The following is a 25,509-nucleotide window of genomic DNA, read 5'->3' as shown; positions in this document are numbered from 1 at the left end:
TCCCTTTGTTTTTCTGGCTTCCAGTACCTACGTAGATAGATGCCGCGTTGTAAATTTTGTACGTTACCAAATTCATATAAAACATGATAATCGTCACCACCAGAATCATCGGATTGATAATCTCATTAGAATCTGGGATGAAATATCAAAACTTGGAAATTAATTTAAACTCAACAATTTGACTTCATGATATGATAGTTGCCTACACCATTCTAAATTATTGAGCAGCATCCCCACTATTCACCAGACCATAGCCATTATCATCTCATTATAAGCACCCAAACAACAATATCCCTCTTAGAACGTGGCTGGGTATGAAAAATTATTAAACGTCTAGATAAATCCTCCATTAATAGCCTACCCCACTTGAATTAATCATAAAGTCTTCCCTCTGTTATTTATAAGGTTCACACTCTCAACCACTTTATTAAACTAAAGTTCAACCACCCCTATAAATACACATTGTAATAAGGTTTAGCTCTCTCCCACTACTTTTTTTTACTAATCCATCCTCATCATCAAATATCATGAAAGATTATACAAAGTTTAGATCAGCTTCAAGCAACAACAAATCAAGATCCATGGATTTCCAATCTTTAGACCAGGATCATGATCACTTCTCATCATCATCACCCCCACATGATCAAGAAAAAGAAGGATCATCACCAAAGCCCATTTCAACTCCTAATCCCACCCCCATTTCTAAGTACTCTCCTAGTCCTATATCCACCACTCCAAATAACCCAAACACACCAGCCAACAACAACATCACCACCACCAAATCCAACACTACTGGTACTACTCCTAATGCCAATGACTTATCAGCATCAACACCTGAACAGATAGTAGTAGAAGATGGTGGTGTTATTGGTGGAGGTGTGATATTAACCAGGAATTGTTCAGTATCATCAACACCGTCTTCACAGAAATTTAGAGCTGAGAATCAGAAACAGAGTAAAGCATTACAAGCTGCAGTTGTGAGGGCATTTTCAATGAGAAGATCTGCTTCAGTTTCTGAAGGGTATTCAAGAATTCATGACCAGTCTGATGATCCATTTGGTTCACCTACTAATAACAATGATGATAATAAGAGTATGCAGGGTGGTGGTGGTGGTGCAAGATCTAAGAATAAGAACAAGAAAGGTAGAAAGATTTTAAGAGCATGCAAAAGTTTTTTTGGATTCTAAGTATATTTTTATTTACTACTTTTGTAATCATAATCTCTATTTGTTTTATTTTGTTAGTTATTTTTTGTGCTTTTCTGGTGTTACTACTTTCTCATGTTAAATTATCAAATAATTATTGGTTCATCATAAGATCTCTCTTGCATATAATACTTTTTATTGATTTGACTGGTTTCTACATTTTTGAGGGTGGGGTGGAGTACCCAACCCAATCTGGTAAGTTAGCTGGCCTCTTTATCTCCAGTCTCCCTTCATAGGGGACAAAATGTACATGTCCTTCAATCTTAGCAAAAACTTAAAAGAAAAAAAATGCTTTATGGTAAGAAAAATATATTATATTTATTTTGCTAAAATGAATCATTCCGATTCTTCATTTTGTGGAATCCAGTCCCGTATGGTCACTTTGTTTGGAAGCAGCTTCTTAAAGGTAGACCTGGTTATAAGTTATAACCATCCAACCTAGGATGTTAAGGCCAGCCAAGCTAAAAATTATTTGGGTTGCAGGCAGCTTCTTAATGGTAGACCTGCTGAAACAGAAACGACAGGTGTTTGGGCAGCTTTCCGAAAAAAATTCAGGATCACTCACCTGATAATCGAAAATGAAGACCAAGATCAGAAGTGATGACTCCTGTAGAAATTGGAGCCCAATTGCTTTGCTTAAAGAAATCAGTTTTAGCCATTACTCTTCATGTCTTAACTAAAAAGTAACTTGCATCTCTAGAAGTTATACTGTTGTGCACATGCACTTGCAGAATTGGCCAAATTTGATGTTCTGGAGAAATTGTCTGGTATGGCTATGCCTACAGTTGAGGGACTCTAATCTATGAGTTGCGTCGGATGCAATGAACTGCTCCTGGCCTAGATCCAATTACTGATTTAGTCGCACAGTGAGCAGATCACATTGACATATCATGACAAAAATTTATCGAAACAACCAAGTTGCAGACTTTCAGTTGAGAAGCATTATCATCCACTACTAAAACATCCATTTGGAAGTTATTCATATTGAACCATACCTGACAGTCTGTGATTTATTTGAAATTGGTTTCTAAAGAATGTATACCAAGTACGGGCAGAACAACCATCCAACCATCGTAATCGTCCGATCCTCTGAGATTATCCATTGGATATTACGAATTTCCTTCCAAGGATTTAGGATTCTGTAGAGAGCCAAAAATAAAAAGACAGCAGTTAGAATGAGAGAGAGAGAGAGAAAATGGGAGAAAAATCTGTGGCTGTGAAAGAGGAGCAAAACATAGTCATTCATTTCACAAACTCATTTTAATGGACCAAAAAGCACCATTACCAGGAAAATCTGTATATATGTAAATTGTCTCAACTAACAGATAACCAGAAACTGTTTTAACAAACTAAACAAAAAACTGTTTTGTTTTTCAGCTAATATGTCAGGCTTCTCTTTAATATGATTCATCTTTTTGAGTTTAAATTTCAGATTGAAGGTTCGAGAAATTTAAGGTTTGAAGGTATTGATTACTAACCGGAGAGGTAATAACTTGCCGTGGAGTATTGCTGCATTTGGTTATTCATTTGTTTCTGCATTCACTATGGCTGAGGAGATTTCCATGGCAGCCACGGCAGGAGTTGGAGGGGAAGAGACGCCATTGTCTTCGCCCAAGAGTAAAGTTAAGTTCTTGGTTAGCCATGGCGGGAAAATATTGCCTAGACTTCCCGACGGTCAGCTTAAATACGTTGGTGGTGAGACTCGAGTTGTCGTTGTTCCTCGTGACATCAGTTTCTCAGGCAATTTCCTTCTCTTTCTTTTTTGCTCCGATAATGCTTAATAAATAAGTTATCAGCAACAAAGAGTAATACGAACCTTGTTGAATTAATGAAACATTTTTTCCATTGCAGAGCTTATGAAGAAGCTTAATAACCCCGCCAACGGTGAAATGGTTCTCAAATACCAAGTTATACCAGAGGACTTGGATATCTTAGTCTCCGTAAAATGCGATGAGGATCTTCGCCACATGCTTAATGAGTACGACCGTTGGGATGTGAAATCATCTGAAAGCGGAGGTACGCCCAGGCTTCGAGCTTTCCTATTCCCCGTTACTCCACTCTTCATTGATCCCCAAAATGTTCCAAGCAATTTTGACAGAGTTAATATGGAACAGCGTTACATAAACGCAATTAATGGTGCTAATTCAAGTATGCTAAGGCGTAGCTCTAGCAATGGCAGTCGGTCCATTTTCAGCATTTCCTCAACTGCATCATCCCCGAGATCGATACAACATGAAGGCTATCCTTTCGATACTATCAACCACGAGTGTTATGCTTCACATAGCTATCAAAATAATTGTAACAAGGCAGAGCTGCACAGAGTCAATAGTTCCCCATCCTTGCACCATTATAATCAAACTCACCACAACCAAATTTACCAGGCAACAAAGCCACCTAATCTATACAAAAGTGGGGCTCATCAACACTTAGTAACGGCGATATCGGCTGACCGCCATGAGCTTGGGAGGTTTCACCAGCTGGATCCTTGCCCTATCCGGTACTACAATCCAAATAGACAATCAAGAGGGAGATGTGGCTGTATGGGTTATGGAGACGTCGACGAGTGTAGTGTTTATAAGAGTGGAAATGTTGATTTGTAGACGGTCTTCATCACAACAACCCAATGAATTTGGTCTATCCAGAGAACTTCCATTCAAAGTTGCTTTATTGTAAATATCAGTGGCAGGAAAGTAACTTAGCAAGGTAAGATGAATCTGCCCAACGAAAGAACAAGATAAAAAAAAAAAACACAGCAAGATAAGATTAGATAAACTGAATGAAACAAAGTATTAGTTTAAAATATTTACTGTTTCGTGAATCGTATTTGTAAAGAAAGAAAAACATGTACAAAGATGTGTGCCCACTTTTAGGTTGTTTACAGTGCGAGTTTAGGTATCAATATTCTTAGTTATAGTTATGTTATGTATGTATATATACCTGGAAGAAGTGAAGCTTTAAAGATGTGGTTGTGTGTATAGGAAAGAAACCCTAAAGAGAAGCTTGGCATTATAAACATTTCTTTGTCTTTGGTCTACTTTTTGATGATTTTTAATCGCTAAAGTTGTGTTAATTCAACTTTAAAGAGGTTTTTTCTTTAGTTCTCAATAGCATGTACATTCTCAAAGTTCACTCATTTACAGGTGGAACATCAGATTTTGCTTAGAATTACCTATCTACACTGAGTTCCTAACAGTCCACTGAAGCCTCAACCTACACAACGTATAATTAGATAGCATCACATTTTCAAGTACTGAGGGGCATCCACAGCCGATTTAAAGTGCTGTATTCTAGGTTCCATGGTGGGTGTATAGAGTTACGCTATCAGGGGATAACACAAGCTACACAACTCCTTGAAAGAAAAAATATGATACTGAATGATAAAAGTTTGACTCGTACCTCAAAAGATAAAAGGCGAGGATCCATGTCTTGAGTGTCTCTGACATCATTGATGGCATGAGAACCAGCATGGAGTTGGAAGATTAGTTTTCACAATATTCTGGAAGTTCAACTCCAAATCCAACTATTCCTGATATCCTTTTCCCATGCATTTATTTTCCACTCTTTTCCTGATCCTAACAATGCTTCCAGAGTTTCAAGTTTCAACTGAAGCAAAGAAGTCGAGTGAAGAACATAAGCAGATGCATCACCTGGCTCTAACTTGATCAATTTCGTGACAGCAAACTCCCCAATTTTAGAATCATTCTTCAGTCCAAAAGAGTTGAGCAATGTGCACCATATCAAACAGCAAGAATCATATGACATCCTTTCAATAAATTCTTTTGCTTCTCCCACTTTTCTTGCTGCACAAAGACCACCAACCATGTATGTCTATTGTTTCTCGCTTGGAAGAATCCTGTCCCATGATCCGTTGAAGTCGAACTAAATTGAGCTTCAGCTTCAGACACAAGCTCCGCGTGATTAAAAGCATAAGCGAAACCTACAAACATCATATCATTTGGATCTGTCCCACACAGTTTCATTTCCAAGAACGTAGTAAGTGTTTTTCTTCCACACCCATGGTTCCAATTAACCAATCTCTGCAAGATTATCACCATATTTTGCATAAAACCGGTTAACAAGTTGGATGAACTGAAACCCGATTCGTGTGCTCTCTTGATGACTGAAGTTTTTAAGGCACTGCTGACCATCCTCATGAAACAACATCTCTTCCGAACATTTCATCAAACAGTTGAAGCCCACTGAAAATCACAAGCATGGTGAAAATGAGTAACCATGGTCCCCCTATTTTTGTCCTCAAACGTGAGAATCAAACCAATTAGTTTATCTTATCTATTGAACCCATTCTCAACTTGTATACCACAGAAAAACAAACAAGACCACATGCACTTAAATGGGGAAGCAAACAACAGCAAACAATATCTTGACACGTGCATCATGAAATATGAACAATGATTTTGAACCAACCATTTTGAAATGTACTAGAAAGCTGAATGCATATGAATTTCTCTCAACACCATAACAATGAGAAAAAACTTCAGAGAAAAAAATAATAATAAAAAAAAGAATGGCACAGTTGCTAAAACCAAACCCAAACAAGTACACCCTCTCAAAAAGGAACTTTAGAGGTTCTTCTTCTTCTCCATGCAGTAGAAGTTGTAATAGAGTTAGACTGGGTAACAAGAAGAAAAGATTGGTGTACTGTCTAAAACCCAAGTCTGCAGTTGTTGATGAGAGGGAAACTAGTAGTAAAAAGAGTACAAGAACAATTTTGAAGGAGCAAAGGAGAAGAGCTGATGTTCTGGTGCCTTCCTCTTCTTCTTCTTCTTCTTCCTCTTCATCAGTTGAGCTTGTTGAGAATGAGATTGATGGACAGCTTGGGCATTTGGTGACTGAATTTGGCTGGAAAGTAAGAAGGTTGATTGAAAATGAAGATGAGATGAGAGAAGTAGCACAAGTTCAAGCTGAAGCATTCCATGTCCCAGTAGCTTTCTTTGATGATGTTTTCTTTGAATTCTTTAAGGTCATCTCTCTCTATCTGTCTCCAACATTTTCATTATTTTGCAACTGAAAGCACCCGAGTGGTAGTGTTTCTGATGTATTTTCATTTGGTTTCTTGCAAAAATACAGGCTGAAGTGCTCTCAGGTCTTCTTTACAAGCTTCGGAACTCACCACCTGACAGGTAATACAATGAGCTTCCGAGTAGGGTGAGAATTGAAACAACGCGACTGAAATGGTTTATCACAAACAAAATTAACTGAGATTCTTGCAATCCTTCAGACCAGTCTTTGTTTTCTGTAAGAAAAAAAATGATATTGAGGGGATGGGAGGAGTTTGAGTAAAAAGAAAACTTCATTAGCCAAAGCCATCCCCGTCTCTATCAAAATATGTGATGCTCCTCACAGAAATATATGATAGTTTGTTAACAGACTTGATTATGCGAACGGAAGCAATGTCATATTGATATACACTGAAAAAAAAGGAGTAATAAGACTTTCCATAACCAGTGAGGTTCAACTTCATACTGCATCATCAACAGATCAAGTATACTTTCATAATACACATTCTCGATAGTCTCGATTATCCACAGAAAAGAATTGTTCTAGTGAAAAAGTAAAGACTGACTTTTCAGCTTTGTGCTATCACAAGCTAAACTGGGTTTTTTATTTACCAGGTATGCTTGTTTGGTAGCAAAAGCTGCAGACACTTCTTTGGATACGTTGTCACTGTCAGAACAAGGTCTTGTAGGCGTTGTGGATGTTACGGTCTTAAATAACAAAGATGTGGTTCAACATCTTGACGGAGCTGAAGAATATTTGTATGTCTCTGGAATAGCTGTTTTCAACAAATTCAGGTAACAAGTTATCTTTTTTTTTCATGGAATAATTCACAGAACATATAGAAGAAATAAATAGAACAAAAATAGATAACCCAAACAACTGCTGTTTAAGTATGTGTCACTCGATGTTCAGTACACTGTTTACGTACTTCAGTTCCTTTAATTAGGACTAGCAGTATTGCATGATATGCAGTGATTTCAAAACATTCAGATGCATTACTTTTCCTCAAAAGCCATTTTCATGTATGGATGATGAACACTATGTACCACAACGTCGATGCACTCACAGTAATTTAAGATTCATTTTTAACGGGAACACTGTGCACCATAATGTCAACGCACTCACAGTAATTTAAGATTCATTTTTAATGGGAATTCTAACTGTCCAAATGTTAAACTTAGCCTAGTATACTTCTAAGGTCACTTGACTAATTCTGAAATGTCCATGTGGTTCCTCAAGACTCAGGAGACTAATTTTCCTTTTCCTTTATGATGATGACAGGAGGCAAAAAGTTGCGACTGCATTGCTAAAAGCGTGTGATGTGCTATTGAATATATGGGGGTTTGAATACCTTGCTTTACGGGCTTATGAAGACGACTCGGCAGCATGTAGATTGTACACGAATGCTGGGTACAGAATAATTTCTAAAGATCCTTTGTGGACTGCTTGGATTGGAAGAAAGCGACGTGTTCTAATGATCAAACGATCTAATTCCTGTATGTGTCCTTGAAACCTCCATGGCATATAATTTAAACAGAAAACTAGTAGAAGGAAAGAGGTATTGCCAAGATGTTGCACATATTGGTTATGCAGACTTTCAAGAGATGCTACAATTTAACATATGGTGAAAGCTCAAAAAAATCACAGAGAATTGCAGACTTCCAGTAGTAAGAAAGAAGATGAAATTGCAAGGCAAAAGTTCTTTAAGAGTAACCCATCAATAAAAGAAAGTTAGGTTTAACTTACCTTCCACTTTCTGACTGTAGTTTCTCCTTTCTCTTTCAACTGAGAATTACAGACCTAAGGCTAGAACATGGACAAAATCTGAAAGGCAAACAAGGTGTTAGGATGGCATAAATGATTTTTTTTTACATTTTCTTGAAAATAGATTTCCATTTGGGAGATATTCATAAGTAAGACAGAAAGAGATTAATTGGATGAAGCAGCTAAGAAATTGGAATTGATGAAGAGGAACGAATACATATAGTAATATAAACTTCTAAACAAAAAATTGATGATACCTTAAGTTGAACTCAATAACTATAGGACTTTCCATATTCTGAACTGAGACTAAGATCATTGGAGCCTAACCTGGCACTGTTGTTACTGTTGTTTTGCAGGAGATTGGTCATGAAGAACCTAATGCGTACAGAGGAAAATTACACTGCAACTTTTAACTGTAACTTATTCCCCAACCTTGCAGTGAGCATCACTCTGCAGATAAATATCCCCATATATCCAACTCAAATTGGCATTTAAGCATATAAAAATCTAGGATATGTTATACTGTAAAATTCCGCATTGCTTATGCCTGATTCAAACCATATCTAATCTAATCCTTGCAAAATTCTCATTCACAAATATAACTCATTTGTGTGAACTATGAAGGAGTACTTCCCAGCTAAACCCTAAAGCTCAAGTCGTCCAACTATGACACACTATGCGATTCTTACATTTCTAACCTAATTTGGGATTTTCAACTCGGTCATTTTCTTGGAATTGATGCTAACCTCTTCAAACATCTTCTGCAAGCTTGACGGATATCTATAAACTCAACTGATAATCCCATGAAAACAGGTTTTATACATTGGGTTACGAATTTAATCTTGTGTAGTCACTAAAAGGATCAAGGTTCATGATGTGCATGGTGACAATATATGATTCCCAGCTAATGGTTGTGTTATATTATATCAATAACGTCATTGACCGATATGTGCAAACAATTACATTCAGTGAAGGTAAAGAGAATTGTTATGTACGGACAACACATAAGAATTATACGGAACACGAACAAAGAAACAACTAATATTAAGATATCATAAGCAAATGGTGAAAATTGAGAGAGAAAGTTAACGAACTAATCGCTGCAATCATATTCCAATGGCGTCAAGAAGCTGAGAGTGTTGAGACACGGAGACCAGCGAGTTGGCAACTATGGCACCACTGGCAGCTACTGCAGGGACTCCAATACCCGGAAAAGTAGAATCTCCACAGCATAAAAGCTGGGGTATAGGAGTTGAATGCCCAGGGAATGAATCTTTACCAGCTTGTATTGCAGGTCCATATGTTCCTCTATTCCTCCTAAGAAATCTCTTGTGAGTTAGTGGTGTTCCAATCAATTTTACCTCACATTTCTCACGGCTAAAGCCAGGCCCAAGTGCTCGCTCCACAGCTTTCCACAAAACCTAAGCCACCAGTGAAATGTTTAAGTATTTTACACCACAAGAGGAAGAAACTTTACGAGCGACTTGCAGAAATATCGGGAGGAAAAATAAAAAACCTTTGTGTGATTATAACAAAGATAACGATGACAAAGAATGTTCAATATACATAATTACCTCTGATCTTTCAGCTTTGAGTGTTTTATATTCTGTGCTTTTACGGTCAAGTCCTTCCCACAAAGTAAATGGTTCAGTACCAGGGGTATAGGCATGTAAGACGTGTTTTCCAGGCGGCGCCAAATCTTTACTTAATACACTAGGTACAGAGATCAGAACAACATTCTGATCAGCATCAACTCCTCTATCCCATTCATTAACAACTATGTGATGGATTCCCAAGTCTTCGGGTATGCCCTGTAAATAGCATATACATTTAAGAATGAGTGTGACCTGATAATCAACTAACACTATCCTAGATAATCATTAGTATCCGTTAACAGAAGGAGACATTAAGCTTATCTATCTAATACTCCAATAGATCCTACAAACTTAGAAAGCCTTTTTTAAGAAGATAGGATGTGAGCTCACCTCGGCATCAAAACCCAAATGGAGATGCATGAACGATTCACATTGTGCAGTCTTTTCAATCCTCTCCTGGTATGACTTTGGGATGGCTTCCTTAGGTAACAGATTCAAGGTGTCCCACATAGATGCATTGCTAACTACAGCTTTCTTAGCACGTATAAACTGAAGAAAACATGTAGGTTTTCTGTTACAATAGATAAACTGAGAGAAAGAGGGACAAATATAATTTGGTTTAATTTGTCTTAAAATGCTTTTACATCACCTACGAAGACTCACTTGACCACTTCTTAGCTTGACTCCAACCGCTCGACCATTTTCCACAACGATTTGTTCCACATGAGATCCAAGAGAGATCCTACCACCAAATTTTTCCAGTCCTCGCACAAGAGCATCAATTATCGCCCCACTTCCATGAAGAGGGTACTCAAGTGTACAACCTGGTTTATACCATTCTGCAAACATGTACACCTAAAATTGAAATCTAAACATGAGAATACAAGAAATCAAGAAAGACTGATAAGGAACAAAATTTCCAAGTGCACCAAAAAAAAAAAATCCTCTAAAGACAATCACTAGCATTGAAACGTAGTACTTACCATCTCTGCTGAGAGTGCACTATCAGATTTCACTCCAGCTAGTAAGAAACACAAAAGATCAATCCAGTTACGAACAAAAGGATTTTTTAGCTCCAGGGAATCAACAATTTCAGAGAAAGGTCTGAGAAGCTTGGTAGCACCCAAAGCTCCTTGAGGTCCCATTTCGATGAAGGATTTTAAGAGTGAAGGAGCATATCTAGCAGCTGCTGTGGAGAGAACGCCCAAATCACCTCTAATGGATAGAGGTGGTAGCGCCATTGCAGCACCAGATATAGGTAGCACCGCGTCCTGCAACGAATGTGCATTTCTCATGTTCCTATATACTCATCCTTATATGGGTAAAGGAAACAAAAGTAAAATATCAGTAATCACGAGAAACATCTTATTTACTCACAAGAAGTTTTCTCCATTCTTTCACGGCATCCAAGCTTACATGCTTTTCAAGGTCCTGAAGAAACATGAAATCAGAATAACTGAAAATGCCAACTTTGAGATGGGTGCCGAACCATAAAAACAAATTCAAGGTCACTAAAAGAGAAACAGTAAATACCATAGCAAACATGATAGATTTGTAGTGAGTAGGGACAGTTGTAACCAAATGTGTATATGATAGTTAAGCAAAACATTTGGGTTGAAGAAAATGAGTAAGTAAATAAGGAAAGTCAAAATCCACCTTGAGAAACTCTGTGGGTCCTATGCGAGACAAGAATTCACCCTCAGGTACATAAACCATCCACGAGTCATAAGCAGCACAAGGAACTGACTCCCCTAAAGCATCCAGAACCTACAACATGATTCTTGCATATAAGTAAGCCTCAGATAAACCTTTCTACTAAACCTGTCTTCCCAACCAAATCTGAGTCAAAAGAACTTCATCAAAAAAAAAAAATTCATTCCATATACACAAAGACTATTGTGACTGGAGGGATCAGCATCCCTAACTTACATCAAATGTATGATCAGAATGACATACTTTGTTTTAATTGGATTACAAGAATGAAAGAGAGACAGAAGAGAATGAGCATATACTTACTTGAGCAAGAGGATTGGCTTGAGGACCTCTGGATTGAAAACCTGAGAAAAGAGAAGGCCCAGAATCGAATTTGTAACCTTTGATGTCAAAAGAATGAGCAGCACCTCCTGGGACATCATGACTTTCCAGTACAATAACATCTTGTTTGTATCTTGCAAGAAGACTTCCACAACACAATCCACCAATACCACTTCCAATCACTACAACATCTGCTTCAAGCTTACCTGCACATCAATCATCACAAAACCCTCCTACTAATTTTAAGGGGAAACCTAGATTTAAAATTGGAGTTTGCATATTTTCATACCTGGAAAAGAGTTCTTCTGATTTGATGATGATGATGATGATGATGATGATGATGAAGGAGGAGAGCCATTGGAGGAGGAGGGTTGTTGTTCATTTGAAATTCGCGCCAAGACGGTTCTATTTTTCCGGGGGAATTTGAAATTGAAGGACTGTACATTAAATTGGGGAGAGTGAGGGAGAATCCCTGACGCCATGATGAGAATGCAAAACCCTAAAAAAAGACTGGACTTTGAGCCAATTAAGAAATGTGTCTGTGTAATGGAGAGAAGCAGTGGTTTAAGTGCGGACTAGGCATTATCATTTTGTCGAGAGAAACTGCTGGCGTGGCTTCTAGATAGCCACGTCAACTACACCGTCCATAGTTTCCTACAAATAAAAAACATTTTTCTTTATTTTTATATAAGTAAAGAATTTTGCCCTAACCAGTTTCGAACACAGATCACTCGTATCATTATCCAGTTAAATTTTAAACAAAAAAAACCTATTATTTGCAAAACTAATTTTATGCCGGCCTTTTTTCTTTGAGACATGTCATTTTTTTTCTCTAATCTTAAGAAGGGGACGTTATTTGGTGCAGACGAGTCTTGAACTCAAACCTATTAAGTGTTAAGTGGTTAAAATCCAGGCGTGATAATGACTAAACTACACTCTATTAGTTTGCGTTAATGGATTTAAATAGCCACACTAATTAAGTATTAGTGGTTAAATTAGATTAATGAATTAATTTATAATTAGTGTTTAAAAATCAAATAAAATCTACATTATTTTTTCTTGAAATTTCAGAATAACTTGCAACTAAGACTTAATAATAACCTAACCGTAAAATCCAATTTATGCCTTGGTTTTTATCATTTTCCAACCGTAAATGAAAAACTTAAAAGTCACTACTAGGAGGTTGTTTTTTTCAATGGTATTGAAAAAAATGAGAATGAGAATAATAAACTGGAGTTTTTCTTTTCCAATATTATAGATTTAGGTTTAGTTAAACTAGTGTTAATTTTGATATCTGTTACATATTAGGTCTCCTGTCCATATTTAAGACACTTGAATCCTAATGCAGCCCTCAAAGAAAAAACATGCAGCCCCAGTACTAGGTTTCGTTGCAAGACGATCTCGTCCATTCGTACCCAAATCATGTGAGTCTAGCATTGGCCCACGTCAGATACTCAATATTAAATCAGGATATATGATATTGTCCTATGCAAAGCGCTTCAAATAAATTATTTTTGTCATCTTTGAAAAAACGGGGGTATAACAATCACACTCAATAATTCGTTTGGTAATTTGTACGGACTAACTCCAATATTATTCTGAGAGCACCAGCTTATAAAGCAAGCTCTATCAAGAAAGATATCAAAGAGTTATCTCTCAAGTCAATCGGAAAATCATAAAGATAAAAATCTATGATCCTGATTGATATGAGAAATACTTGGACGGTACCAAAATTAATGCCTAAGTGTCAATCAATTTATATCCAACAAACAAAGGTCGGATTTACCAATTGAATGAACTACGCACAACCTGTGATATTTTAATTATATAAACAAATATAATGCGGAAAAGAAATAACACAGACACCAGAAATTTTGTTAACGAGGAAACCGCAAATGCAGAAAAACCCCGGGACCTTGTCCATCTTTGGACACCACATTGTATTAAGCCGCTGCAGACTAACCTACTACAAGTTAACTTCGGTCTGGAGTGTAGTTGAGTCCTAACCAAGTATCACACCGATTAAGGTACAGTCGCGTTCCTTACGCCTCTAGAACCACGTTGATCTCACCCACAACTAAGAGTTACTACGACCCAAAGTCGAAGACTTATAACAAATGTGTCTCCCGTGCAGATAAGTCGATTCTGATAGATAAATCTGTCTCCCACATAATTACCTATGGAGTTTTGTTCCGTCTTATGATAAATCAAGTTTAACATGAACCAATTGATAATCCGGTCTTATACTCCCGGAGACCAGCCTAGAAATATCAAGCACCTCATAATAACTTAACTATATGGTAGTAGAAGAAGTTATTGCCGAACCACAAAGTCTGAGACGAAAAACTTTGTAATTACTTTTTGTATCTTACTTATCAGAGATAAATCTCGAGCAAATCTTAGAGAAGATAGTACTCAATACGATAGAACAAGTAAGATCAGAATACGCAACTACATATAAAATAGTTGGATTTGGCTTCACGAATCCCAAATGAAGTCTTCAAGTCGTTAACCTATATATAGTTTTGGAAAAACCTAGGTTAAAGGAGAATCGACTCTAGTCGCAACTAGGACACAGGAAAGTGTCGAGATTAGGTTTTCCAGTTGCTAGAGTTCTCCTTTATAGTCTTTCAAATCAGGGTTTGCTTTCAATCAAAGCTAAGATAGCTTTGTAACAAAGCATTCAATATTCACCGTTAGATGAAATCCTGATTTAAGATTCAAGATAAGTCTTCTTAGAAATAAAGCAATTAGTCTCCACCGTTAGATGGTCTTAGCTTGTTACACACAAATGAGAAATGGGTAACCGTACCTAAACGTTTATATTGAGTTGGCTCAAAAATAGTTAACTGAAGTTAGTCATATGAATACTTTTGTCTTAACCAAATTCATCTAACACTTCTAGATCAAATATGATGGTCAATCAAACATGAAATATAATCAAATAAATCTAAATGTGTTTCACATAGAGTTGTTCAATTGTTCATTATCTCATAGAAATATATATGAACAAATTAAAATAAAATCAGATTGATTCGTAATCGTACAAAGTACTTACACAAGAATCAATTCATGAACATTAACCCACGATTTGCAAAGATTGCATTCCTTAATTCATCAATGTTTTAGTTCATGAGTATGAAAATCATACTTAACCGATTTTAGAACTTAAACCACTGTTTTAGCAAACCAGATATGCAAACAGCGGCTCCGGATCTTGGCATGTCCAGCCGTTCGCAAACCAGGTACGCGAACATCCATCCCGGACCCAACTCAGGTAGAGCCGCTCGCATACTAGGTACGCAAACAAGGTTCCCGGACCTTTACAGATAAAGTTGTTTGCATACTAGGTATGCAAACAAGGTTCCATACCTGAATCATTACAAAACAGTTTGCATACTAGGTACGCATACTGTGTTGTATCAGACATAGGTATTTTTTCTAAACTCCCATTTCAATCATTGAAGCATCCTTAGAAGACGACAATAGTTGACTCACACAAACTATAAGCTTCAAGTGATCGAATGATCAATACGAAACATTCCAAGTCGACATCAAATGATTGTCTCACACTAATCATGTAAGAGGTTTCAAGGAAATTTTCACATGATCATCTTTTGACTTAATATTTAGTTTCCAAAAAATAAATTGTTCCAACTAAACTCGTCAAGAATACGATGAACGTAGCTAAAGAAAAAAGCTTCCAACACATATTTCGAGAAATAGATAAGCGAGATAAATTCCGCTCGAAATATCAAACGTGTATAATATAAAATTCTATATAGATATACAACTTAGTCTCATTAGAAGATAGAATAGAATAGACTTCTGAGTGATCGATAAGTTTTAGTCTTCACATACCTTTTGTTGATAAAGTACCTCCAAGCTCTCCTCAGTAGATCTTCGTCTTCAATCAGTGAACGCCGTGAAGTCTAAAGCTCAACTACACTTCTATCCTAATCTGAGACATAGCTATAAATAGACTAGAAATCAAGTATATAGATTTGATCAACTAAACTTGACAAACAAGCTTGAGATAGCAACGCTTGCGAGTTCGACCGAGCAGTGCTCTAACAATCTCAAAACTATCAATACATATGGATTAAAAAAAAAAACTTTGTAGCTTCTCATCCAACATGCTTGATTTCCTTGGCTCTTCAACATTTCTTGAATTCTTCGCTACTCCAAGTACTCCAGCGATTCTGAACGTTTTCAACTCAGCATCATTGTTGTTGAAGATCCGTAGCCATAAAAATAAAAAAACATATGAAAATATATATTCTCAACCATTGTTATACAGTGTCATAGTATTATTACACAACATCAAAGTCCAATTGCATCACAACTTTGGCGACAATACTATAGTGATATGTATCACTCCCCTTAGTCAATACTTCATCATACAATGATAACCACACCCCCTTACATAATGATTCGTAAACCATATGTATATAGTGTGAACTACCAAATAATTCTCTCCTTTTTTTGCAATATAAATTGGCAAAGGTACGAAAACTACGGGATCGTAATGAAATTCCCAAAGAGATAATTCATGACCAAAAGAGAACATATCAACTTTCTTTCGATGATTTCACATAATCGAAACTTAGTGTATTTATCAACGAGTTTATTAAGATATAAGATAACTCCTACAATATTCCACAGCCGCACTCCCCAAAAAGATTTGGAAATTAAACACAAGTTCAATTAAGAACTCTCCCCCATAATATGTTATTCCCGAAAGAACAACAAGAGTGACCTTACTTTTATTATAAAAGAAGGATTTCTTTGGACATTAAAAAATTACATGAAACATGTATTTGTATTCGTAAAACTCGAATAAACTAATCACAAGAAGACCTTATAAATTAATTTAGTCGGAAAGTCTCATAAAGAAAACTTACGGAGCCATACAGTACTTTCACATAGAAGTGGATCAGGGAAGATCAATACTGCGGAATATATCAAAAATTCATTCTATCTTTTATCAGTATTTGCATAAAAACATAATAGACTTAACTTTTGAGCACATATGAGATAATCATAGTTCAAGGATGTAAATAAAGCATATCTCATAAGCAATTGCAATATATAAAACCAATAAAGATTAAATACTGCAAAATCATCTTCCAAATAACTTAGAATTTAAATAAATAAATCTAAAAACATTGCAAGATGAAAATCGTTGGAAATAGCTATGTGTAATCACAATATTTGCGATTCCAAACCATAGTTATCCTTCTCAAACATAAGAATAAATTCTCATAAGAAGTTTCCTGGATATCGTAGAGCTTTATCAAGGCGTCTACCGAAAATTCCTTTTCATTATTGAAAAATCCATTGATTATAGGATTATTCAATTATTCCAAATCTTCAGAAATGTCAGTTAACCCCGCTATGCTCTGTTTTCAGTTCACAGATGGTGTTCTTTGTCAGAGACAAAATTTTTCATAGTGAGCTATCTTTACCAGGGATAAAATGATTTGAGATTTTAAATCATTTCTTTTGCTGATGAAATACTTCACCATATCCCTAAAGTGATTATCACGCTGACAAATAGATAAAAACCGTTAGAGGAATAGCCTTTTTCATCATTTGTAGACTTTTTCTTTCTCCTTTTTGAAGATTGGATTCCTTCACATAGATACACATTAACTACTTCTACTGCATCCCTTTTTGTGGTACCTCTAGCTACAGGAGCAATGATACTGTATCTTTCACAGAAGAGAGAGTGAAGGGTATTTTGATCACAAAGGAGTATAAATATTAATATCAAACCCTAAAGATATTCTCAAGAATAACTATGAAAAAGCCTCTAAGGTTAACGATTCATTGATTATTTTTGTTAAGGATATATTCACTTAACTTTCAAAATCTTATATATCCTAGAACAAGAGAAACTATACAAAACTTGATCAACCTTGATACAATCCTCATATTCTCAAGTTAAAAATGAGAACGTAAATATTACTACAGTTCGGTAGCAATAGAAGGAGCGAAATGCTCACTTCTTGTGTCACATAGTGACTTACCAAGGTTTGTTGAATAAACATAATTCTTACCTCGCCTAACACTGGTTCCCTTATACTTCTTCTTGTCTTTAGAGGTTCCCTGTTGGTTATCAAGAGAGCCAGATTCATCCTTTGCATGTCATTCTGAAGCTTGGTAATTCTTTTGTTGTTCTTTTTGAATTTTCAACACTTACTCTGAACATGATCTGTATTTCCACAAAACAAACAATTCAGAGAGGAATTTTTGTCTTGCAGATTAGCTTCCTGTTTATCTCAACTTTTTACATCCATTTTTCCACAACCAGCTAAAACGAAGGAGTTGACTGTGCTCACTTGCTTTTGAACCCTATACCATTCGTGTTTCAAAGGATTTCTGACCAAATAACATTGCTGAGATCTTCTCAGAGCTTCCAGATAACCTTTGCAGGTCACACTTAAGAGTATTAATCTCTTTCTCTTTTAGAGATAGGGTTCTGGTGAGTTCATCATTGAGACAATCAATCTCAATATTCTTCACCTGAAGTGATGATTTAAGTTTCTCCACCAAAATATTCAGTTGAAGATTTTCTTGGTGAATTTCTTCATTTTTATCCAAGAATTCCAAAATCTCAGTGTCAGACTCATATCCTGAATCAGAATTTGAGTTGGTAAAAGTTTCTGCTGCGAGAGCTGAAATTTCAGTGCAAACAACGGAAGTATGCATATTATTGACCAACTGAAATGATTTTTCTTGTATTGAATCATCTGAATCATCAGAGACAGAGAGAGAGTCGTTTCTCATATCTCTTGCTTCTCTTCACAATATCATTGATCTTTTGTGTAATCAATGATCTGTCAAGATCAACATGATTTGGACAACATTCATCAGCCCAAGACAAGTTAGAAGATTCGCTTGTATTGGTCACAACATTGAACGCAGATGTTCTGACTGTGTTCTGATCAAGATCAAGTATTTTTAACTTTCTAACAAGTGAGTTTCTGGAAAGTGTTTCAAGGTTATCTCCTTCAACGATGACATGTTTCTTAGAATTGTATCTAGCTGGCAACGATCTGAGAATTTTCATCACAAAGTCCTTTTCAGGAATAGTCTTACCCAATGCAAAAAATGCATTAACAATTTCAAACACTTTGTGATTAAACTCATCAAATGAATCTTCATCATCCATACGAAGGTCTTCCCAATCAAAATTTAGGTTTTGAAGCCTAGCTTCCTTTTCAGAGGTATTCTCTTCAAATATGGTTTCTAAGATATCCCGATCATCTTTAGACCGAGTGCACATAGACACATGGTGTTGAAGATCTGGGGTAATTGCATGAACTATATCATTTAATCCGTCATAATTCTTTTTTACAGTAAGAATCTCATGATCTTCATACTCACCAAAATCCTTTGCAACAGTTACACCGTCTACTGTAACCATTGAAGGATCATAGCCATTAACAACATGAACCCATGATTGAAAATAATGCGCTTGAAGAAAGGCACGCATATCAATTTTCCACCATAAGTCATTCGAGTCATCGAAGACTGGCGGTACGTTTATAGAGATAACACTTCTGTCCATAGAGTCAGATTGCTACAAACACAGACTTATGAGGTCTTAGCGTGTTTTCTTTCTCTAATACCAATTGAAAAGGCGGAGGTATAATAACCACACCCAATAATTCGTTTGGCAATCTGTATGGACTAACTCCGATATTATTTCGAGAGCACCAACTTATAAAGTGAGCTCTATCAAGAAAGATATCAAAGAGTTATATCTCTTTTTCTCAAATCAATCAGCAAATCAAACAAATATAAATCTATGAGCCTTATTGATATGAGAAATACTTGGACAGTACCAAATACCAATGCCCAAGTGTCAATCAATTTATGTCCAACAAATAAAGGTCGGATTTACCAATTGATTGAACTACGCACAACCTGTGATATTTCAATTATATAAACAAATATAATGCGGAAAATAAATAACACAGACACCAGAAAATTTGTTAACGAGGAAACCGCAAATGCAGAAAAACCCTAAGACCTTGTCCAGCTTTGAACACCATACTGTATTAAGCCGCTACAGACACTAGCCTGCTAAAAGTTAACTTCGGACTAGAATGTAGTTGAACCCTAACCAAGTATCACACTGATTAAGGTACAACCGTGTTCCTTACGCCTCTAGAACCATGCCGGATTCTGTGCACTTGATTCCCTTATCTGATCTCACCCATAACTAAGAGTTTTTACGACCCAAAGTCGAAGAGTTATAAACAAATCTGTCTCACACAGATAATTCTATTCTGATAGATAAATCTGCCTCCCACAGAAGTACCTATGAAGTCTTTTTCCGTCTTTTGATAGATCAAGGTGAACAAGAACCAATTGATAATCCGGTCTTATACTCCCGAAGAGCAGCCTAGAAATATCAATCACCTCACAATAACATAACTATATGGTGGGAGAAGAAGTTATTGCGGAACCACAAAGTCTGAGACGAAAAACTTTGTGATTACTTTTATGTCTTACCTATCGGAGATAAATCTCGAGCAAATTTTAGAGCAGATATCACTCAATACGATTGAACAAGTAAGATCAGAATACACAACTACAGAGAAAATAGTTGGATCTGGCTTCACAAATCCCAAATAAAGTCTTCAAGTCGTTAACCTATATATGATTTTGGAAAATTCTAGATTAAAGGAGAATCGACTCTAGTCGCAACTAGGACACATGAAAGTGCAGGGATTAGGTTCTCCAGTTGCTAGAGTTTTCCCTTATAGTCTTTCAAATCAAGGTTTTCTTTCTATCAAATCTAAGATAGCTTTGTAACAAAGCATTCAATATTCACTGTTAGATGAAATCCTGATTTAAGATTCAAGTTAAGTTTGCTTAAACGCAAAGGAATATATCGCCACCGTTAGATGGTCTTATCTTGTTATACACAAATGAAATATACCTTCATTTAGAGATGGGTAACCGTACCTAAACGTGTATATCGAGTTGGCTCAATAACAGTTAACCGAAGTTAGCCATATGAACACTTTTGTCTTAACCACATTAATCTAACACTTCGATATCAAATATGATGATCAATCAAACATGAAAGATAATCAAATGAATCTAATCGTGTTTTAATAGTGTTTTTCAATTGTTCACTAGCTCATAGAAATATATAAGAACCAATTGAAACAAAATCGGATGGATTCGTAATCGTACAAAGTACTAATACAAGAATCAAATCATGAACATTAAGCCACGGTTTGCAAAGATTGCATTTCTTAATTCATAAATGTTTTAGTTCATGAGTATGAGAATCATATATAACCGATTTCATAACTTAAACCAATGTGTTTGCAAACAGGTACGTAAACAACAACTTCCGCACTGTGGTCTGTCCAGCGGTTTGCAAACGGGCACACGAACAGCCATCCCGGACCCAACTCGGGTAGAACGGTTTGCATACTAGGTATGAAAACAAGGTTCCCGGACTTTACAGTTAAAACCATTTGCATACTAGGTATGCAAACAAGGTTCCTGGACCTGAATCATACCAAAAAAGTTTGCATACTAGGTACGCATATTGTGTTGTATCCAGACATAGGTATTTGTTCTAAACTCCCATTTCAACCATTGGAACATCCATAGAAGACGACAATAGATGTCTCACACAAACATTAGCTTCAAGTAATTGTCAAGTGATCGAATCATCAATACGAAACATTCCAAGTCGACATCAAATGATTGCCTCACACAAATCATGTAAGATGTCTCAAGGCAGTTTCCACATGATCATATTTTGACTTAATTAACATTTAGTTTCCAATAAATAAATTGTGTCCAACTAAACTCGTCAAGAATACGATGAACGTAGCTAAAGAAAAAAATCTTCCAACACATATTTAGAGAAATAGATAAGCGAGATAAACTCCGCTCGAAATATCAAATGTGTATAATATAAAAGTTTATATAACTATACGACTTAGTCTCATTAGAAGATAGAATAGAATAGACTTTTGAGTGATAGATAAGTTTTAGTCTCCACATACCTTTTATTGATGAAGTTCCTCCAAGGTATCCTCAGTAGATCTTCGTCTTCAATGGATGAACGCCGTGAAGTCTAAAGCTCAACTACACATTCTATCCTAATCCGAGACATATCTATAAGTAGACTAGAAATCAAGTATATAGTTTTTATCAACTAAACTTAACAAACAAGCTTGAAGTAGCAACGCTTACGAGTTTGACCGAGCAGTGCTCTAACAATCTCCCCCTTTTTCAATTTTAATGACACTATCAATACATATGGATTACAAAATAAATAAACTTTGTAGCTTCTCATCCAACATGCTTGATTTCCTTGGCTCTTCAACATTCCTTGAATTATTCGCTACTCCAAGTACTCCAGCGATTCTGAACGTGTTCAATTCAGCATCATTGTTGTTGAAGATCCGTAGCCATAACAATAAGAAAATATATGAAAAACATTTGTTCTCAACCATTGTTATACAGTGTAATAGTATTATCACACAACATCAAAGTCCAATTGCATCACAACTTTGACAAAAATACTATAGTGATATGTATTACTCCCCCTGAGTCAATACTTCATCACACAATGAAAACCACTCCCCCTTACATAATGATCCGTAAACCATATGTATGTAGTGTGAACTACCAAATAATTCTCCCCCTTTTTGTCAATATAAATTGCCAAAGGTACGAAAACTACGAGATCATAATGAAATTCCCAAAGAGATAATTCATGACTAAAAGAGAACATATCAACTTTTTTTCGATGATTTCACATAGTCGAAACTTAGTGTATTCGTTAAGGAGTTTATTAAGATACAAGATAACTCCTAAAATATTCCACAGCCGTACTCCCCGCAAAGATTTGGAAATTAAGCACAAGTTCAATTAAGAACTCACCCTCATAATATGTTATTCCCGAAAGAACAACAAGAGCGACCTTAGTTTTACTAGAAAAGAAGGATTTCTTTGGACATTAACAAATTACAAGAAACATGAATTTGTATCAAGAAAACTCGAATAAATTAATCACAAAAAGACCTTACAGATTAATTTAGTTGGAAATGCTCACATAAGAAAACCTACGGAGCCATACAGTACTTTCACATAAAAGTGGATCAGGGAAAGATCAATACTGCGGAATATATCAAAAGATCATTCTATCTTTTATCAATATTTGCATAAGACACTTAACTTTTGAGAACGTATGAGATAATCATAGTTCACGGATGTAAACAAAGCATATCTCATAAGCAATTGCAATATATAAAACCAATAAAGATTAAATACTGCAAAATCATCTTCCAAATAACTTAGAATTTAAATAAATAAATCTAAAAACATTGCAAGATGAAAATCGTTGGCAATAGCTATGTGTAATCACAATATTTTTTATTCCAAACCCTAATTATCCTTCTCAAACATAAGAATAAATTCTCATAAGAAGTTTCCTAGACATCATAGAGCTTTCTCAAGGCGTCTACCAAAAATTTCTTTCATTATTAAAAAATCCATTGATTATAAGATCATTCAATTCTTCCAAATCTTCAGAAATGTCAGTTAACTCACTAAGCTCTGTTTTCAGTTCACACAAGTTGTTCTTTGTCAGAGACAACATTTTTCATAGTGAGCTATCTTTTCCAGGGATAAAAATGATTTGAGATTTTAAATCATTTCTTTTGCTGATAAAATCCTTCACCATATCCCTAAAGTTATTATCATGATGACAAATAGATAAAAAATAGTTAGAGGAAGAACCTTTTTCATCATTTGTAGACTTTTTCTTTCTCCTTTTTGAAGATTGGATTCCATCACATAGATACACATTAACTGCTTCTACTGTATCCCTTTTTGTGGTACCTCTAGATACAAGAGCCATATCTTTCACATAAGAGAGAGTGAAGGCATTTTGATCACAAAGGAATATAAATATTAATATCGAACCCTAAAGAGTTTTTCAAAAGTAACTTTGAAAAAGTCTCCACGGTTAACGATTCATTGATTATTTTTGTTACGAATATATTCATAAATGTTTTAGTTCATGAGTATGAGAATCAGGATCTTGGCATGTATAGGTATGCAAACAACAACTCAGGATCTTGGCATGTACGACCGTTCGCAAACCAGGTACGGAAACATCCGTCTCTGACCCAACTCAGGTAGAACCGTTCGCATACTAGGTACACAAACAAGGTTCTCGGACCTTTACAGATAAAACCGTTCTCATACTAGGTATGCAAACAACGTTCTCGGACCCGAATCATTATAAAAAAGTTCGCATACTAGGTATGTATAACGTGTTGTATCCAGACATGGTTAATTGTTCTAAACTCCCATTTCAATCATTGAAACATCCTTAGAAGACGACAGTAGCTTTCTCATACAAACCATTAGCTTCAAGTAATTTTCAAGTGATCGAATGATCAATACGAAACTTTCCAAGTCGACATCAAACGATTGTCTCCCACAAATCATGTAAGATGTTTCAAGGAAATTTCCACGTGATCATCTTTTGACTTAATAGTTAGTTTCCCACAAATAAATTGTTTCCAACTAAACTCGTCAAGAATATGATGAACATAGTTAAAGAAAAAAGCTTCTAGCACATATTTCGAGAAATAGATAAGCGAGATAAACTCAGCTCGAAATATCAAATGTGTACAATGTAGAAGTCTATATAGCTATAAGCTTAGTCTCATTAGGAGATATAATAGAAAGACTTTTGAGCGATAGATAAGTTTTAGTCTCCACATACCTTCTGTTGATGAAGTTCCTCAAATATCTCCTTAGTAGATCTTCATCTTCAATTAGTGAACGTCGTGAAGTCTAAAGCTCAACTACACATTCTATCCTAATCCAAGACATAGCTATAAGTAGACTAGAAATCAATACTATAGTTTTGATCAGCTAAACTTGACAAACAAGCTTGAGATAACAACGCTTGCGAGTTCGACCGAGCAATGCTCTAACAATCATCTTCAGGCGTTAATAAGGTTGACACATTATCAACTATTGGAAACCAGTTTCTAAAACATCTATATTCTCAATAAATTTTTTATTATGCTAACTTATACATCAAAGATAAAAAATTTAAAATGCTTTATTTAATTCAATGATATATACAATCATGCATGTAGTAACTCAATATTCAACCATGAATCTTCAATTTACGATTCAATATATGATTCAATTCTCAAATCTAGAAAACGACTCGCTACACGATCACGATTTTGCAACTTGCTCTTGCTCCATAACTTCTAGTAAATTGATCAAAGGAAACATCAATTAAACAATTTTCATATCTTTCTTAACATACTACCAAAGTCGACAAAGTTGTTATTCTGATAAATCCATTATCAGTTATTTTTTGTAGATAAGATAGTTGAAAGTTAATGTCTCTAACCAGTTTTATTGAATATGGCTTTTGGTTTTTAATACTACATTACATCTATCATCTATGCTTTCATATAACCCAAGCTACTATCATTATTTTTTCTGTCACAGACTTATCATGACACCGAAAAAAGATTTTGAAACCAACCATATATAATACAAGTTAGAAACAAAAATTAAAAGGAATAATTAACCCAAGAGAAAATCATAAAACAACTTAGAAAGGGTGTTTAACCAACATGGTTGTTATAGCACAAACAACAACAAGGTGATGTTTTATGTGAAAACCTAGCAATTTTACTATTAAGTAGGAAACATTAGAAAAAATCTTCCATAAGAAGAGTTGAAAACCTAGCAATTTTTCTATCCAACAGCCTTGGGTTATCATTGGAGATTTGAATCTGGTTTTTCATAATGAAGATAGAATTTCTTCACGTAATTCTAGCAGGGTTTTGAGTAATACTTCTAAT

General features: G+C 35.6%; 4 protein-coding genes and 1 long non-coding RNA gene across 7 annotated transcripts; 3 read left to right on the top strand and 2 right to left on the bottom strand.

The window, feature by feature from the left end:
• The first annotated feature begins 527 nt into the window (after positions 1-527).
• Positions 528-1,187, top strand: LOC113305423 (proline-rich receptor-like protein kinase PERK4). The gene has a single exon (XM_026554462.1). It carries the CDS (start codon positions 528-530, stop codon positions 1,185-1,187), a length of 660 nt encoding a protein of 219 aa, XP_026410247.1.
• Positions 1,188-1,346: 159 nt separating this feature from the next.
• On the bottom strand, positions 1,347-6,971 carry LOC113306570. Its single transcript, XR_003338691.1, has 5 exons — positions 6,836-6,971; positions 4,602-5,404; positions 2,684-3,919; positions 2,201-2,344; positions 1,347-1,770 (listed from the first exon to the last, which is right to left on the bottom strand). It is a non-coding gene; the product is annotated as an uncharacterized LOC113306570 (long non-coding RNA).
• LOC113306568 lies at positions 2,718-4,239 on the top strand. Its single transcript, XM_026555497.1, has 2 exons — positions 2,718-2,945; positions 3,057-4,239. Exons 1-2 carry the CDS (start codon positions 2,750-2,752, stop codon positions 3,803-3,805), a joined length of 945 nt encoding a protein of 314 aa, XP_026411282.1. The 5' UTR covers positions 2,718-2,749; the 3' UTR covers positions 3,806-4,239.
• Positions 5,654-8,573, top strand: LOC113306569. Of its 2 annotated transcripts, XM_026555499.1 has the most exons (5): positions 5,663-6,186; positions 6,294-6,346; positions 6,839-7,018; positions 7,506-7,720; positions 8,345-8,573. In XM_026555499.1, coding segments are annotated over exons 1-5 (906 nt in total). In that variant the 5' UTR covers positions 5,663-5,730; the 3' UTR covers positions 8,347-8,573. The 2 variants fall into 2 exon arrangements, with proteins under 2 accessions (XP_026411283.1, XP_026411284.1); XM_026555498.1 differs by lacking the exon at positions 8,345-8,573 and having other exon boundaries at positions 5,654-6,186; positions 7,506-7,969.
• Positions 8,574-8,885: 312 nt separating this feature from the next.
• Positions 8,886-12,166, bottom strand: LOC113306567 (prolycopene isomerase, chloroplastic-like). Of its 2 annotated transcripts, none has more exons than XM_026555495.1 (9): positions 11,907-12,166; positions 11,600-11,823; positions 11,240-11,350; positions 10,961-11,014; positions 10,567-10,854; positions 10,247-10,438; positions 9,974-10,132; positions 9,563-9,799; positions 8,886-9,409 (listed from the first exon to the last, which is right to left on the bottom strand). In XM_026555495.1, exons 1-9 carry the CDS (start codon positions 12,097-12,099, stop codon positions 9,095-9,097), a joined length of 1,773 nt encoding a protein of 590 aa, XP_026411280.1. In that variant the 5' UTR covers positions 12,100-12,166; the 3' UTR covers positions 8,886-9,094. The 2 variants fall into 2 exon arrangements, with proteins under 2 accessions (XP_026411280.1, XP_026411281.1); XM_026555496.1 differs by having other exon boundaries at positions 11,600-11,808.
• Between the last annotated feature and the right edge of the window lie 13,343 nt (positions 12,167-25,509).

Source organism: Papaver somniferum, chromosome 8 (genome assembly GCF_003573695.1).
Source record: "Papaver somniferum cultivar HN1 chromosome 8, ASM357369v1, whole genome shotgun sequence".
NCBI lineage: Eukaryota > Viridiplantae > Streptophyta > Magnoliopsida > Ranunculales > Papaveraceae > Papaver > Papaver somniferum.
This window is presented reverse-complemented; position numbering and strand designations above follow the sequence as displayed.

Excerpts from the sequence above, each read along its gene's own strand:
- LOC113305423 (XM_026554462.1), top strand. The coding sequence starts at position 528 with ATGAAAGATTATACAAAGTTTAGATCAGCTTCAAGCAACAACAAATCA.
- LOC113306568 (XM_026555497.1), top strand. The coding sequence starts at position 2,750 with ATGGCTGAGGAGATTTCCATGGCAGCCACGGCAGGAGTTGGAGGGGAA. Across the intron at positions 2,946-3,056 it reads TCGTGACATCAGTTTCTCAG|AGCTTATGAAGAAGCTTAAT; the intron begins GCAATTTCCTTC and ends TTTCCATTGCAG.
- LOC113306569 (XM_026555498.1), top strand. The coding sequence starts at position 5,731 with ATGGCACAGTTGCTAAAACCAAACCCAAACAAGTACACCCTCTCAAAA. Across the intron at positions 6,187-6,293 it reads TTTTCTTTGAATTCTTTAAG|GCTGAAGTGCTCTCAGGTCT; the intron begins GTCATCTCTCTC and ends GCAAAAATACAG. Across the intron at positions 6,347-6,838 it reads CGGAACTCACCACCTGACAG|GTATGCTTGTTTGGTAGCAA; the intron begins GTAATACAATGA and ends TTTATTTACCAG.
- LOC113306567 (XM_026555495.1), bottom strand. The coding sequence starts at position 12,099 with ATGGCGTCAGGGATTCTCCCTCACTCTCCCCAATTTAATGTACAGTCC. Across the intron at positions 11,824-11,906 it reads TCAGAAGAACTCTTTTCCAG|GTAAGCTTGAAGCAGATGTT; the intron begins GTATGAAAATAT and ends ATTGATGTGCAG. Across the intron at positions 9,800-9,973 it reads ATTTGGGTTTTGATGCCGAG|GGCATACCCGAAGACTTGGG; the intron begins GTGAGCTCACAT and ends TGCTATTTACAG.